A 17333-nucleotide genomic window follows, 5' to 3' on the forward strand; every position below is an offset into this window, starting at 1 on the left:
AGACCGATACTATTACAAATCAGCATCAGATATTCTTGTAAGCCATCATATTAAAATAATTTATCGAACTGTTGCACACTTACTTCCTTGTCCTTCTTGCTTGAGAACGGATCGGACCATATATGTTGCTAAAAGATGGTGAAAAATTGCCAGAAACTCATCGCACGCAAACATCACTGATGTCAATGTTGTGACAATAGACCCTTTGCACGATCCGGTCACATGGTACGGAATTAATTACGCTGGGACACAAGTTACGCAGTGGGACTTCCAAACCAAAGGAACTTGTACCAGTCCAGCCCGACTTTCCTTTGTTTTGGAAGTCTCACTACGTAACTTGTGTCCCAGCGTAATTAATTCCGTACCATGTGACCGGATCCTGCAAAGGGCCTATAGCTTGTTGCTGTTGTGCAACTCGCTAGTCTTTTCAGGGCAATGTAATCGGAACACTCACAGGAACCGTGCTCCCGCCGGGGCCAGGTTCAACAAAGGATGGCAACTCTATCCACCCGAAAAATCATCAACCCTGACTGGATGGTGATTTACCCAATGGATAGATTACGTTATCCACCTTTTTGTTCAACCGGGCGAGATGTACAGCTAGGGGTTGCTCTGAACAAATGTTTTGTTACAGTTCGTTGCCAGTTCAATACTGGTCGTTACTCTGGTTTCTAGGATTCTAGTTCCGGATTCCATGCTTTAGGGTTTCCCGACATTACATCAATCAAAATTATTGAATACGGAATATTTCACCAGAAACTGAGATCTTTCTCTCACGAGAAACGGAAATGAGCCCACGACCGAAGGTTTGTTTGCAATTATAAAATGTAATTTAAATGTTCGAATGTCACTGGAAGGGTTCACCTTCACCACCTGTCGGCCGACACTTACAACAAGAGATGACTGACAGTGGCGCAGCCAGAGCAAGAATTTTACTGTGAACTGATATCACACACTAAACGTGTACCAAGCTTCGACAATCCCGTTTTTAAAACATGAACGTGGAATAGATGGTACAGGGAAGTGACTAAGAGAATATTCGACCACTGAAAAGAACCGCAAGAAAGGATAAGGGGAGGACAGCATACGTTATTACAATGTTTCCCTTATTCCTACCACAGATCACAACATTCTCTTAAATTACCTTCATTAACACTAAGATTTTAAGGATAAACAAAATACATTACAACACGTTAACGACATGACTTCAAGCAGGCACAATTTCTTCCATTTTTTTTAAAATTTTATATTTTCCTTCCCTTTCGTCTATTTCTCAACGTGTAAGGTAAAACCAATCGCTAATACTAACCAAGCTGGTTGGTGTAGGTAGTGGCGAATGCCTGTAGTTTCAGTACTAATCTGTAATTGAAAAGTTAGTCGGTGCAAAAACTTTGGCTCCCTAAATTTGATGAGGCAAAATCTCAAGTCATCCACGTTCTTTAGTTACTCTGGATCAACAATTCCCTGAGACAATGAAACCAAAATATGAAAGTCGGGGTATGATTGATATTCACGTTTAGAAAACACCCTGTAAGAAAGCGCGCACCAACAGCACCAGCAAAGACAACATACATTTTGATAATTGAACAAAAGATTTTTCTTTCTTTCCATCTTTTTCTCACGGTGCTTTCCAAAAGAAGTAGAGAACACTTAGTTCTTCGTGTTGCTATCGAGATATAAGATCACTTTTCAAAGTTTGGAAGAACTCGGAAAAGCTGTGAAAACACTCACCTATCGGCTCGTGTTCCCACAGCATTTGTCGTTCTCCCTAACTTCTACTGCTTTTCTATTAGAAAAAAAAATGATTATGAGATCAAGATTTCTGTAAGGCAATAATTGATGAGGCCGCAGGCCGAATAAGCTATTACCTCATAGAAATCGAGAGCGAATAATCACATTGTTTTAGCAGAATTCTTACTGAAATTTGCTTCAATTTTTTCTATTATTTCAGTCCAATTATTTCTTGTCATAGATTTACACCTAATGCATTAGAAAAAGCGCGCGGATGGATTTTTACTCGATTATCATTTATCTATTTATTTTATCTATCTTCTATTTGTACTTAGCTTATCTTAAATAATTACATCTTGTTGTATAGCTGTACGTACGAGAGCTGACCACTCATTCACGGATCAGCTTTTCTATATACCTTTACATAAATTAGTTACAAACAATATACACGAGGGTCTTCGTTTTGCACAAATTCTTAGGAAGAACGTGAAACAGTGTTATTTGAAATCGGTAATGCGCTTTTCTCTTTTAAGTTACTGATTATTTTATTCACATAAGGAAAAGAATAATCAGGCCAGGTAGTTTTACAAACATACCTACACCTTGGAATAAATAAACTCTCAGAGAGTATACCTTGAGAGGAGATTCTCCCATTCCTTGCCTATTAGTTCCCGATCATCTTCTTTCAGACACTACTTTCAAGCACTCCCTGCGATGCCAAGCAATACTTTGAACAAAGATCTTGTGTGTGCCGATCCTGCATTAACGCCTGTCCCAACGCAGCGTATGTAGCACTGGATCCTCGAGCTCTTGTCCAGCTAGTCAGCATACCGAAGCACTTTTCAAACAGTGTCTTCTGGTCGTAGTCAATGTGTTCCACTTCCTTCTCACCCAACAGAACGCGACCTAATGAATCCCACTGTACGCCCACGTCACGTGCTATGTGCAGCAGATCATTACTGGAAACAAGACCAGGTTTAAAACGAAGTCCATCTACAAGACAATCAATTGTATCAAGTTAAAAGCATAACCGCTCAATCTTTGGAAACTGTGTAAATAACTCATTTTCAGGTAGATATGGAATAGCAGCTACATTCCTCAACATTCATTTTTATCGTAATCAACTCTTCCCACTCAACATTTAACTGCAGACTAAGAAAGTCTACCAGATTAGGGATGAGCACAAAACGCTAGAATCTTAGCTGGGAAGGAGAAATTTTCCTACCTTGCCGATCTTTCCTTTACTACTTACCAACTCTACAATAAAATTACACCACTCATTGACAACTGAATCACCAGCTTCACAACTGTATCACCAACTAGCTTTTATTCCCATAGGTAAACCATGTTTACTCTTTAGAAACTGAAAGATTTTATTATCAGGCTACAAGACACGTTTACCTGTTTTCTGATCTCTGTAGTCGAAATACTGAGAAACGAAGAGAAAACAAATATTGGACATTAATAAAAACTTTAATCTTTAAAACGACTAAAAGCTAGCACGATTATGTTAAACGATATCTTTAGCAAGAACATTGAACTTTTTCTAAAACAGGGATGTTTAAGGTATGTCCCTTTCACTCGTGCACTCATCAACCTTGTTTTCAAAGCCGTTTAGTCGAACATTGTTTACAATTGCTTTGTATATAACCATTGTACACTGTTCACTGAGGTTTATTGACTTGACAGTTCTCCTGATAAACCACAAACTTGTGTCGGTCTCATGTAATTAAGGCTTCTTGGAAAAGTTATTACAATCCGTAGAACAGACTTCAAATAGAATTAAACCTAGATCGTCATAAAGGCAGCTAAAAAATCTTCAAATTGAGCCGTGCACCATTCTCTTTAGTGGGCTAGTTCCAGTTCAGCCTGAGAGATGAAAATCGTCAATGTTTGGAAAAAACCTCGTCCCTGGATCAACTTACAAACAGTCCATTATATCCAAGTTACACTGACAACTTACAGAATGGCTACTTAACCTGAAAAGGTGTTTTGTGGAGAACAAACTCAACGCCAACCCAGGCAGACTTCAAATCCTTCACGATTGATTCTATAATAGTAGATTATTCTCAGTTTGTACGTACCTTCATCCAGGGTTGAATCTTGTCCACAGTAAGTACGGAGTTCAGCTTATAGGTCCTATCACATCTTAAAGGTTGTGAGGCTAAGGGAATGAAGTGCGCGCAGTCAGGGTGAAGACAGGAGTGGACATGATGCCATGAACAGCCCTCAGGATCTTCATCTTCACCAACACACAGATCACAGCGAGCACACAGCTGCCATGTCATGGAGTGTAGCCATGGACACTGCTCAGCAAGAAACTGAAGAATGTCTTCAACAAAACTGAAGACGACAATAATCAACCATTACTACACATACGGTGATCCTCGCGCTAAAAATACATGCGCGTCCAAGCTATACACTTACAGAGGAAAAAAATGAAGTCAAATAAGGCCCCCCATAATAACACGAACAATGTACTCGTCTATACCAAATCAACCACGCGCAAATAGTTGATTGGTTAAGCTTAGTGTAACGTACACAAAAAACAGGATTATGACAGTGTAGGGTGCTTTCCATTCAACATTCCCAGAAATGTCTAGTGGCCAATGGAACAACAGTTTCCACAGTTTTCGGAAAAGAGGACACATCCGCGAGCTGTACCCAAATTTCCGAAAATTTTTTCTGGGAATTTCTGTTCCTATTGATTTTCATCTCGGAATTTCCGGGATTTTCGGTTAAATGGTTCGCATTTCTGATCAATCAATCAATCTTTATTTGTACTCACTCTTGCTAAAAAAAAAATCACAATGTTCAATGAAAATATTAAAAGTTTCACAGTGATTTCCTTTGTTTTGACATGCTCGGAACAAAATATAACGGCCAAACTCTCGCATGTAAACAAAAACAAACGTGTGGCTGACAGGGATCCTTTACGGTAAACTAAAAGGTTTGCTCAAACTCCAGTTCTACAAACCTGCAGACTTGCTGACAGATGGTAACAGTCTCTTGGCCGTCCTCTGACTTGCCCTCATGAACCAAATGAATTGTGATGACACTCTTGAAACAAGCGAACGTCAGATTGTAGTTGTTTCTCTTACAAATAAAAAATCGGGCTGCATTTGCGGAAAGTTTGGGCGGTCGGGCAGCAAGATCGTGGGAGGCGTACTGACCAAACAACACAAGGAATCTGGAAAACAAGCCATAAGGCACATATCCAGTGTGAAACTGAATGTAAATTGGTCCAACTGAGCCTTGGCAAATTAATCCTGATATTTCCTCTTCTGGCTTGGCAGTCATCATTGAAGGCACAAGAATGAGCACCTTGTCCTTCTGAACATCCCAGCGACAAATGAGGTTGGATTTTTCCATGATCGAAAGAAGCGAGTTTTGGGAAAGTGAAAGGCTGAGGTTCTGACAAGCATAGTTGATAAGTTCTTGAGACAAGATGCCATCTTTAGCAAGGGTCCGGCGATGTTCACGGATTCGCATTGGTTCTTTCTTGCTTGGAACAACAGTTATGATTTGACAAAAGACATTGATTAACCACTGTGGGTCCAGAATAACCAAGCTGCTGGAATTGTCAGCCTCGTTGAAGTAAAGAACTGCACCACAATCACACAGGAAATGAAGCAGCTCTTCACTATCTTCCTGGAATTCAAACTGACATATTCTGTTAGAAATGGCTTTGAAATCCGTCTTAGTAATGTGCTTGACGCCACTGCTGGCTAGCCGATGGAGTACTTTCTCAACGCGAAGCCACTGCAGAGGAATTTCTCGCTTTGTGTGAGGTAACGTTGCAGCTACGGAAAGAATCTTCTTCCTCAGCCTCTGGACATTTTGATCTTCATGTTGAAACGGTTGACCAGCACGAGTATTGTCGACCACAAATTTCTCGTCAACAATATGCGATGAAAAGGCCTTTCCCTCAAAACTGTCCAAGATGACATTCATAACGCGCCATGGATCACCGACCACTTTGTCTGCATGCGTTCCAACTAATATGACAGGTGGCTGAGCAATGTCTACGGAATCCACACTGCTGGGATCCTGAAAAGAATGAACCAAGTCCATCCATTTCATGAGATGATCAAGACCGGAGTCGCCCCTGTTTGACATCTCCATCCCCCGCTCACGCGACTGTTCACAAGGTTTTGCACGAGTGTCTGGCCTTTGGAACAGGTCTTTGCTTAGGTCAGATACCAACAGATATACAGCCTCCCGTGACATGAATATCGGATGTATGGCATGATAAAGGGATTGGCCTGCAAAGTCCCAGATTACTGGCCATATCTCGTCGACTGCAGTTGTTTGATTGTCTTGTACGAGGATACCTTCTACCAAGCTGATGATCTCCTGTGGCAGATCACCAAACGGATCGTGATCATTAGTGAACACTTCATCTTGAAAGATTGGCGAGGTAGGCTCCATATGACTCACTGCTAAAGACAAGGAGAAATGATTGTGTGTGACAAACAACTTTCACCCTTATGTTGGAATTTACTGAAGGATCCTTAAATGAACATCAATGAAGCAACTGAAAAGTAACCAGTTACTATGTACACAGCCAAACCTGGCACACTCTAGGAGAAAACATATAAGCGAAATTCCCACTGCTACGTTATCTCACCCGCGTTAAATGGCTTGAATTTCAAAGTAAAAATCGTTTTAAATAAAATGATGAAATTTAAAAACTGGACGGCCTAGGTCCATGGAAAAAAATGAATGTGGTTCAACACGCGCGAGAAGACGCGAATGTGGAAATTCACCTTTAAACTACAAAATGACAGTGCCAAGCTAACAACAAAACAGTTGGTTGATGAACAGTCAGGGGCATACAACATCATTGCCATTATTTTCACTTCCCTGCTGATGTACTACAACAAGGATTAATTAAGCACACAAGACAAACAAATAAAGATGCAAACAAAAAACAAACTTAATCAAAAACGTTGCGTAAAATGGAAAATTAGTTTCTAAAAATAAGTACTTAGAAGTACTTTGATTCATAAAATCCTTTCACAGTAGGACTTACAACTGCATGTACCTAGTCAGTCCCTACTAACTTGCATGTTTTAACTCGCACCACTTCTAAGATTCTACAACCTAAGTGCTAATTTTAGTACTACACATAATCCAAATTGATATTTACCTCCCATGGGTGGGGAGAGTGGTGAACCTTGAGAGCTTCCTATCCCATTGGATAGAACACTGGTCTGAGAATGAAACTTTTCCAAATCAGCATTAGATTCAGAGCTGCCTACTCCATTAGCATGACATTTCTTTTCTACAGGACACTCCTCAAGCATATCACAAGAACTGCGTTTGGTGGGCGGCTCTTCCAGTTCATCAGAACTTCCTGACAGCTGCCGAGCCACTAGCTGTGCACTCTTATGATCAAACACAGTAGTTGTTTCATCAGACTGGGATGCTGGCTTCCACGGCCGTTCTCCAACGCTTAACAAGGGAAGGTCCATCTGCACTCCTGCTGTGCTGGCTTCATCTCTGTTGAACTTGTCACCCTTCAAAGATCTCTTAACACTTGTCTTACCCGCATGGTCTTGTCCAATCAGCATGACTCGCACACGGATGTCACATGTTTTACCACGTTCTAAGGCTCGTCTGTATGCTGCTTTGGCTTTACTGCCTCTTGCAAGAATGGCTGGTGGAATAAGACCTGCAAAACAGAGAAGAGTAATTTTTCACTGGCTGAGTGAATGACATAAGTGAAAAATGTTCTTCTCACACACCGCTAGGGGCCTTGGTATCGGTCATGTCACCTGTGGGGTGGGCAGTCTTTTCTGTTGCATCTGCCACTGTCGACTTTCCCACCCACTCACCGGAAGATTTTAAAGTATAATGTACAGGTGTTTTCGTTATTTGTATTAGCTTTGATTTTGCAATAAAGGTCAGGCTGCAGCAGTCAGCTTAACATTGCTACCAGTGGTGTGTGAGAAATACTTGTTTTGAGCCAGTCAGTCTCTAGTTACTGATTACCATACATTTCTTTTTAAAATATGTTCTGTTTGGCAATTTTTTGATACAGTAAAGAGTGATGAGTACTAAAGGAGACAAGGCAAAATTGGATACAATGTACTCTGATTCCCTCTTTCTGTATATATCAAAGAATACTTTTAACAACTATTTGTATGCAACTCCATGTAAAAACTCTTGAACTTCAAATTGTGTTTACCATTCACACCAAAATAATAAGATATAATCTGCATTTACCTCTCTGTTCTTTGTCCAATTTCACAGGCTTAGTGAGTTGTGTTTTCAGAGAACCACGCTGGTGTTTGTAATACTGGAAAGTAAATATCAATGGTCTAGTTTCACAGTAATATTCTAGTTAAGAAAACAATTCAATCAGTACTTCCTGTATGCAAAAATGTAACCCAATATAACCATTTTTTCTCGCTCAGTCCCTCCTTCCCTCGTGTGAGAGCATATGAGCTTCTTCTTACCTGCCTGCCTCCTTCCTTTTCTCAACCTCAATACCTCTCTTTCTTATATCCACTGGATAACCTAGCTTAGATATCCCTTTCTTTTCTTTATCTAGATCTTTAACTTAAGGTGGCTCGTACCAGTTTTCAGGTTTTTGACGGCTCATAACTTTGTAAGAATAGAACAAAAAGGCAGACCAGGGCCATTGTAATATTTTTGTAAGTTTGGATTATATAATTTATACTTGATCTAAATAAGCTGTTATTTTGTTGTCAGTAGTTACCATGGCAACATTCTAAAATGATTTTCCAGACCTGATTTTTTGCTTATGTCACTAATAACTAAAAAATTGACTGGTGACCCTTTAATCAATAGCTTTTGGCATCAGAAAATGAATATGCACAACAATTTTAAAATAATTTTACAGAGCCAATTTCTTGTAAACTTGGAAAAACGACAATTTGCACAAAGTGCAAATTTCCTTCCGTAGTATTTTTTACTTTTTTTCTGATGCTTCCTCTCAATAATATTATATTAAAACAATAAAAAAAAGGGGTCACTGGGTTTGCTTTCATGTAAAAGCCTTCGCGAGTTCCGTTACTCCCACGTGCATAGACACACATTCAAAAATCCAGACTTTATAAGATCAGCAGTTGCTCATGAGCTGTTTTGACTACCACTGACTGCTTCGTGTGCCTGCACAGGCGAGCGGGCTCCGAACAGGCGTTTTGTTTTGTTTGCTGCTAAAACTTCATTTACTGTTGTAGTTGTTGTTAAAGACAACCTCCTGGGCTTACTCTGTAGGATTTTCACACAAATTCTGGGTAGATTTGCGATGTTTTGCGAGTCCCTTATACGCTTCCGGTGGCTGTCAAGATCGATCAAGTTTCCTTTGAAATTTGGGAAACATTGAATTCCCGAAACAATTTTTCTTAAATACACAGAATTGACTAAAGTTGTTCTAGCAGGTAAAGCCTCCTTTAAATGCGAATTTCGTACTAAAGTGACCGTGCGAGGTAAAAGCCCCGCGCCGCCATATTTGTTTGGGACTTTCCGGTTTTAAATCTTGCGCCTCTATCGTACGTGTTACTCACGCATGACGCATGATGGTGATCTACTCACCGCGCGAGGAAACTGGCACCAGCCACCTTAATATACAGTGTACTTCTCAGACAATTGACTTATCATTATTCACAGCTCACCTCTACCAGATGAGACAAGCTGCTAAATTGCTGCTTGTTATCAACAGTGAACATGTTTTTCTTGTTGAGTACTCTGTAGTGGTTTGACTTGCCTTTACACCTGTGGATACAGCAATACAAAGAGCTTGAGGTGTAATTAGCCCAGTACTGACAGCTGAGTGGCTGAAAGGTTTAAGTGTTTGCTTCTCATCTACTTAGGGTAATTTGGCTAATTTATGACAAATGGGAATTAATTCAATCTTAATTATTAAGATTTAACAAGGAATCAAGTGGAGTAAAACTTTGTACCAAGATTTTTTACATTGTATTGCAAACGTCTGTGGGACTGTTTTAATTACCAACAACACCAGATGTTGAAAAGCATTTTGAAGTTCATATTGAAACACTTGACAGTACTGGCGAAATGACCACAATAGTGAAATGTTACCTGTGAAATTTATTTTGCTTATTTTCAGGCAACTATTTGTATCTTAAGCTTCTAAAAAATGAAAAAAGGACCATAGAAATACTTAAAATTATTCTGGTTCAAGGTTTCTGTCCTCTAAAAGCTGAATTGCTTGATTTCCTATCGGATTTCATCTTAATGTTTTTGACTCACATTACGAAAATAAATGAAACTTTACAGATATTCAAGACACAATACCATAATCATAAATTAAATATGAGCCTCAAAAGGCTCTTAAAAGTGTCAAATAGTTGCTGGTTAACTAAATGTTCTGGGCTAAGCCCTTCTTCTTCGGGCTAAGCCCGAAGCATTTAGTTAACCAGCAACTATTTGACACTTTTAAGAGCCTTTTGAGCGTCATATCTAATTTATTGGCATAGTGTCACACATCTTATGAGTTTTTTTGCTCATTCCTACCATAATCTAACTCACCAGACATAAAGATAATAACATCCTGGATGTGATATGCTTTCTCTGACTAGGAACATTCCATCTGTAACATCACTGAGCTGACTGACAACACAGTCTATATCACTGGCTGACATTTTACCAACGTACCAGCTGTGTCAACAAAACAGGACATGCGCAATGACATGGACTACTGGTTGGTACTATGTATCTGTTTACCAAATTGTGTTTGATCACATCTGTTTTATGTTACAACACATGACTTTTTGTGAGGTACAATGTACTGAATATAGGATAATCTGTCCTAATGGAAGGTTCTGACATAGAAACCATGCATGATTATATAATATAATATGTCTCTAAATATATAATTTATATATCATTATCATTGCCATTGTCAGTGTCAGTGTCATTATCATTGTCATTATCATTATCATTGTCATTATCATTGTCATTGTCATTGTCCTTGTCCTTGTCATTGTCAGTGTCATTGTCATTGTCATTGTCATTGTCAGTGTCATTGTCATTGTCATTGTCATTGTCAGTGTCCTTGTCCTTGTCAGTGTCAGTGTCATTGTCATTGTCATTGTCATTGTCATTGTCATTGTCATTGTCATTGTCATTGTCATTGTCATTGTCATTGTCATTGTCATTGTCATTGTCATTGTCAGTATTATTATTATCAGTATGGGGCATCCATCTTTGAACAAGAAAGAAAGAAAGAGGGTGAAGTAACTCTAAAAGCCAAACTTGATAACTAAGTGTAGGAGTTTGAACATCAGTTGAATGAATAACATGGGGGCTGTCAATAAGTTTTGATTCATCTATAGCCTTGATCTTCACACCTGTAGCAAACTTGCTACTTTATGGTGAATTATACCACTTACAGGCAAGTTCAGCTGTACCAACAAGGGCCCATCAAGCATACTCAGCTGTACAGCCCCGGCCAAATGATTGCAACATTTCAACTCAACATATTGCAACATTGTTGGGCACAGCATGTTGCGCATGTTTGGCCACCCTGTTGTGACTTGTTGTAACATGTTGCAATATGTTGGGTGTTGTTGGCTCAAATTTGAAAATGGTCAAATTTTTCATGCAACATTTGTGGATGTTGCATGATGTTGTAATCGTTTGGCCAGGTTCATGCAACAATGTTGTGCCCGGGCATGTGCACTAGTTTGATTTTCAATACCCAACATATCGCGACACATTGCAACAGGAAGGCCAAACACACTCAACATGTTGCGTCCAACAATGTTGCGATGTGTTGTGTTCAAATGTTGGGATTGTTTGGCCGGGGCTTAACAGGTGCCATGGGTTACAGCTCTGATTGACAGCCCCAAACATTTATTTAATTAAGTTTAACATTAACTTAAGAACAAAAATGTCGGGTAAAATTTAACAAACAAAGTCTACATGTGTATGCAGTTCGTTGCCATACTGCCCAGCACTTACTCCTCATTCCAAGGGTGAACTTGAACGTAAATTGTTGAGTTTTCCATGATGTGATAGTCACAAAGAAGAAAAGTATCCATCACCAATGGCTTGCCATCCAGCTCTAACAACTGACAGTCTGCAGGCACCCCACTTAACTCTTCTACCTGCTCTTTGAGGGTAAGCACTTGATTAAAAGGACTTGTGAGAAGTGAGAATGTCTTTGACTCAACTATCACACGAAGCTGGATTTCTGAGATTGCATTTGTTTGAAGTCGAGCTCTTGGCAGTGTGTTGCCTGGCAAATAAAGCAAAATGTTGAAAGGTCATTAATGTAGTTTGATTGTAAGTGAAGTATTACTTGCTGGTTACATTACGGTTTTCTTTACAAAGGTAGCAAATGTTACATAAGCAATAATTATTACTAAATTGAATAAAGGCATTATTTGGCCTCTACAGTGTATGTTGCTGGTGATGGTGAGATTTGCATACAGACTTAAGCAACTCGCTTAAGTTAGAAAGTTTAACATTTCATTTAATTTCAAAAACTCTAAAAACAAACAAAAGGATTTCTGTGAATATTTTCAAAACATTTTGAAAGCCTGTGCATGATCAATGGAACATGCCTAAATAATGAATACTACAAATTATTATATAATAATAATTATTTATACCATGCCATGGAAAATGCAAGCAATTGGAAATTTTTAAACAGGAAAGCCTTGTATTATCCACATCATTACACCCAACATTCTCATGATGCAATGCATTGATTGTGTCACCACTGTATTTTCGATAGCATTATAATTGATAAACAAATGGTTATGCACCACTTTATCATGATACACCATGGAATTCAATATTTCACTTGTCATTTGTATTTTCTTAAAGCCATGTGTGTATACATGTACTGAGAATATGCAAGTGACTTGTGGGATATCATATGGTATACATAATACCACTCAAAAGCATTGCATGATTGGTCTGTATTTGAAATTAGTATATACCACACAAGTGAATAGTGCTTTTCGAGTGCTCTGGTTGGTTAACTCCGAGGTGATTAGCAAGTACTATTCACCTCCGAGCAGCCGGCAAGAGAGATTTTAAAATTTCCGACCGCTTGTCACACATAAAATAATGTTTTGGTCTGCTAATTATTCAGCTTGAGTGGTATATACTAAAACAATTATTCACCTCAGTGTCAGTGAAAGTGATGGATATTTACCTCCACTTCGGTGAGTAATTATTAATTATTACTGAAATCTAAACCACTTGACCATGCAGCCCGCTGAGTAACCTGTCATTGACGTTTATTTCTTGTATAGTGATTGAATGCTACTAAGAAGAATTCCCTGACATTACCTTCTCCTGTATGCTGAGAAGAATCATCAGCACTGCCGCCATTGAACTCACACCTACAGACAGGTTCTGTAAGTTCAATTGGCAGACATCCTGTGTTGTTCTGGTAGAACTGTGATAAAGGTAACTTCATCAGAAACAACATCCAAATGATGAATATTAATTTATAAGATTTCTTATGTATGTGTAAATACTTTAAAACATATTCAAACGGCATACGATATCTTTAATAACAAAATTGTCCTTAGGAACATCTTCTGCAGGTAAGGAAAGCATACTGTACAATTTTACAATGCAGTAGTTCATGTTAGTTTTGCAGTTTCCCAAGGTCACTTTTAATCATTCAGTTGATTTGCTTTTACAGACACAGCTACAGTGAAACCAAAGTTGCATAAAACACCTGCTTGGTCAGCATGTAAGTCAAACTTTGGAAATCTCTCTTTTGCATGCAAAATCGCTATTTAATACGCACAATGTATGCAGAAAAAGAAAACTGGTTCTTGATATAATATATAGAACAGGCAGAAGAAAGTGATAAGAAAAATTGTGTTGTTAAGAAATGACTAAATGAAGAGGTATTATTACTACAGTTTGTTTTCCTATTGTTCAGACAATTAATTAAGAATAAAACAAATTATTAGATCATATATTACCGTAACCATCTCAGTGATATTGTCAAAGTACTCTTTGTCATTGATGGTAAAAGTCATGTTTCTTTTACAGCTCACTTTGTAATGCTTGGTTTTACCTTCAATACTAAATAAGAGAGATTACAAAATTGATTTACAGTGTCCTTAATGAATTACTGCTTGCTATATTGTTTACAGTAAATGAAGAGCCAAAAAAGGGACTAGTCATTCTTTCCCCCTAGGAGGAGAATCAAGTTTGAAGGGAGTAAAAGAAGATAACAACGTTAAATAGCTGTGATAAAATTCCTACTTTAACTTGGTAATTGATCACAAAGACTTCACAGTGTGGTAACAACATCAGTGACACACTCTGCCATCACATTGAGTGCAAATTTTTTGTCCTTGCCACATTCTGACATCAACTGCAGTGTTAGAAATAAGCACTTGCCTGCTCGCCAATGCAAGTGTGAAAAGTGTTAGGTGAGTACAAATCATCGATCACCTGCCCATTTGGCGAGCATGATTTTCATTCTTGGGAAATTTTTTAAGCTTGAATGTTGATAATGCTCCATTATATTTTCCATTTTTGCAAAGATATCTCTAGACCAGTGCTTTTTTTACCTAGTTTTTTTACCAAGCCTAGTAAACAGGCCAGGAATTTAGGAGTTGCATTCGATCAATGTTTGGATTTCAAAGAACATGTTAAAATAACCTGCAAGAGCGCATTTTTCCGCATTCGTAGTATAGCTAAAATTAGACGATACCTATCCCAGAGTACTACTGAGACTATTGTTCACGCTTACATAACATCGCGTTTGGACTATTGTAACGCCCTACTGTACGGTCTCCCAAAGTATCTGATTAATAGACTTCAGCTTGTACAGAACTCAGCAGCTCGCCTTGTTACCTTGACTAGAAGGCAGGAACACATCACACCAATACTAAGGAGCTTACATTGGTTGCCAGTTCATTTTAGGATTATTTTCGAAATATTGTTGTTAACTTACAAAGCTCTGAATGGACTGGTCCCTGATTACATTAGAGACCTACTGCGATTTAACATTTCTGGTCGGACACTAAGATCTTCAAACAACAGGTTGCTTGATGAGCCTAAAGCAAATCTTAAAACGTATGGTGAAAGGGCTTTTGCCGTGGCGGCACCAAGGCTCTGGAATAAACTACCCCTCCAGATCAGACTTTCATCATCAGAGGCAGTTTTTAAGGCTAATCTTAAGACTTATCTTTTTAAGCGTGCATTTGATTTGTAGTTTTTACTTTTTATTTGTAGCCTAATTGTATTATATAGCGTATTTAATTCTTAGGATTTTAACTTTTAGGATTTAGGATTTTAGGTTTTTAAAGAATTAGGATTTTAATTTTAAAGTATTGTAAAGCGCCATGGACAATTAGTGGAAAATGGCGCTATATAAATGTATATTTATTTATTTATTTATTTCTATCTTAGCTTTTGAGATGCCTGATAAATTTAGGCAAAATGAAATACGGCTTCCTAGCAGTGATAAACTAAGTAATGGTTACTTGTGTATGAAGTGATACCATTGCTCTCTAGGAACAAGGATGGTTGCCTGTTAAGGAATGAATCTCAAAGATCGTGAAGGGTCTTGAATACATGTAGGAACCGTTTTGAAAATAAAAGTACCTTTGTTGTAGTTATCTTTGAGTTTAAGGTCTTTTAGAATAATTTTTCATTGAAAGAAAATCATCATGCTAGCTAATCCACCTGCTGACAAGTTGTTTACTCCCATATCTCGATTCTCAGGATATGTGAATTTGGCAATATAAAAATATTTCCCAAGAGTGTCAAAAGTTGATGACAAAAAATGAGTAAAACAGTAAAATCGGCCCGCGATCCTAAAGAGGCGTCTGGTAAATGGGCCAGAACAACAAAGCTCAACATGAAATGACCAGCTGGGCATATGTGATCAAGAGATACTGAAAAAACATATGGTTTGTAAATTAATGCAGAGATTTTTTAGGAGGGGAGGCATCTTTCTGAGTGAGCGAGTGAAAATTATACCAGGTAAGTGCAATTTGAGAGTCACATGCCCGAAAGTTTTCTCTGAGCTGGTCTAAAGATAACAAAATTTGTTTTTTTAATATTTAAGGTTAATTTATTAGCCGTTAACCAATCGAACAACTTGCAAAAAAGACAAACTTACCAAACAAAGAGAACATAATCACCAGGAAAGGTCAGGCTCTCTTTGACCAGGAACTGTCCATTAGTAGCAGAAGACATAACTTGTTCTGCCTGGTCACGAGTTATTTTCCCATGGAACCAACTGTAAAAAAGAAGAAGAGTACATTTAGCGAAGAAATATCACTAAGTAAAAATGTGTTAACAAATGCTGAAACACTTAGTCATAAGTTATTCTGTGTTTTTCATAAATACATGTATAGATTTTGATATTTTGATGGTTATTACATCCTAAAAACTGTAGGTGCAGTATAGAGATCCATACATGTACATGATTTGTATATGTCAGTCATGAAATTTAAAATTTCATTTTATTTAATAAAACAGAACAGGTAATTAAAATGAAAATGCAAATAAAAATAAAGATAAAACTTGTTAAGTCTAACAGTGTCAATATTTCGCTGCACCCGGGCACTGGACCATATTTTGGGGACATTGGGGAATGACCACTCATGGTCACTCTTGTATTACTATAATAAATTAGAAATGCTAAGAATTTTTTTCCTTTTTTAGAATTTATATTTTTGACCACATCACGAAACTAAATATTGTTTTTCTAATATAAATAAAATCACACACTGATTAATTTGCATTAACCGGATCACGTACACTTTAGCCTTTATTTTTCTTTATATTTTAAACTTACTCTTCTTTCCATGGATGAATTTGCACGTACAAAACAGAACCACTGACCACACCACACTCCTCCATACTGTTAAATAATACCACTAAACCCTTATTCACGAAACGAGACAAATCCACCAGGCGCAGAAACATGCTGTCTGCTGGTAGATCCAGCATTGTCGATAATTTACTTCTCAAATTCTGGACACTTGAAGAGTTCCCTCCCTCAGGAATTACAGTTAAAACTCTCCCCGCTTCTGTCACAGCATTGACATAAAACGAAGATAACGATGCATCCCGTTTGCGAGCCAAATTGATGATTGTGTTTGGCTTTATCAAATCTCCCAGATAAATGCGACGGCCATTTTCGATCTTAGCGCCATTTTGCGCGTAGAGAGATTGGGCAGGTAGTGGAAGTCCCGTTGCTTCTGAGATCTTATTCTTCAGGGTTTCCACGGTATCCAAAGGTTCCACCTCCACCACAATCTTCTTTGCGTTTAACAGATTCACGAAAATCTGCATGTTGAATCGCAGAATCTCTTAGGGACGCCTAATAAACCCAATTAGGTTAAGTTCATTGATTCATTCATTCATTCGCTGAACTTGTTCACGTCCTGATCTCAAGGTTGGCCTTATTTCATTTGCGTGATGGTAAAAGTCAGGCAGGAAAAACTAAAAAATCAGTTACGAAGCTATCTAAGCTCGCACTTCTGTGTGTACAATATACCGTCAAAAGGTAGCTGGCTGCAGACCGTTCAACATTTCATCCGCCATGTTGCCCTTGGCCTTTCCAATGACGTCATATACTAAAGTAAGGTTAGGTGGAGGATATAAATGAG

General features: G+C 38.3%; 1 protein-coding gene across 2 annotated transcripts; it reads right to left on the reverse strand.

Moving 5' to 3' along the window:
• Positions 1-1085: 1085 nt before the first annotated feature.
• Positions 1086-17294, reverse strand: LOC110045263 (uncharacterized). 2 transcript variants are annotated; one of them, XM_020750858.2, is made up of 13 exons: positions 16517-17294; positions 15836-15955; positions 13680-13782; positions 13030-13138; positions 11689-11965; positions 10255-10383; positions 9378-9477; positions 7963-8035; positions 6884-7408; positions 4709-6170; positions 3816-4074; positions 3133-3160; positions 1086-2724 (listed from the first exon to the last, which is right to left on the reverse strand). In XM_020750858.2, exons 1-13 carry the CDS (start codon positions 17014-17016, stop codon positions 2417-2419), a joined length of 3993 nt encoding a protein of 1330 aa, XP_020606517.1. In that variant the 5' UTR covers positions 17017-17294; the 3' UTR covers positions 1086-2416. The 2 variants fall into 2 exon arrangements, with proteins under 2 accessions (XP_020606517.1, XP_020606516.1); XM_020750857.2 differs by having other exon boundaries at positions 4709-6173.
• Between the last annotated feature and the right edge of the window lie 39 nt (positions 17295-17333).

Source organism: Orbicella faveolata, unplaced genomic scaffold (assembly GCF_042242905.1).
Source record: "Orbicella faveolata isolate gen_17 unplaced genomic scaffold, um_ofav_v1 contig_12, whole genome shotgun sequence".
NCBI lineage: Eukaryota > Metazoa > Cnidaria > Anthozoa > Scleractinia > Merulinidae > Orbicella > Orbicella faveolata.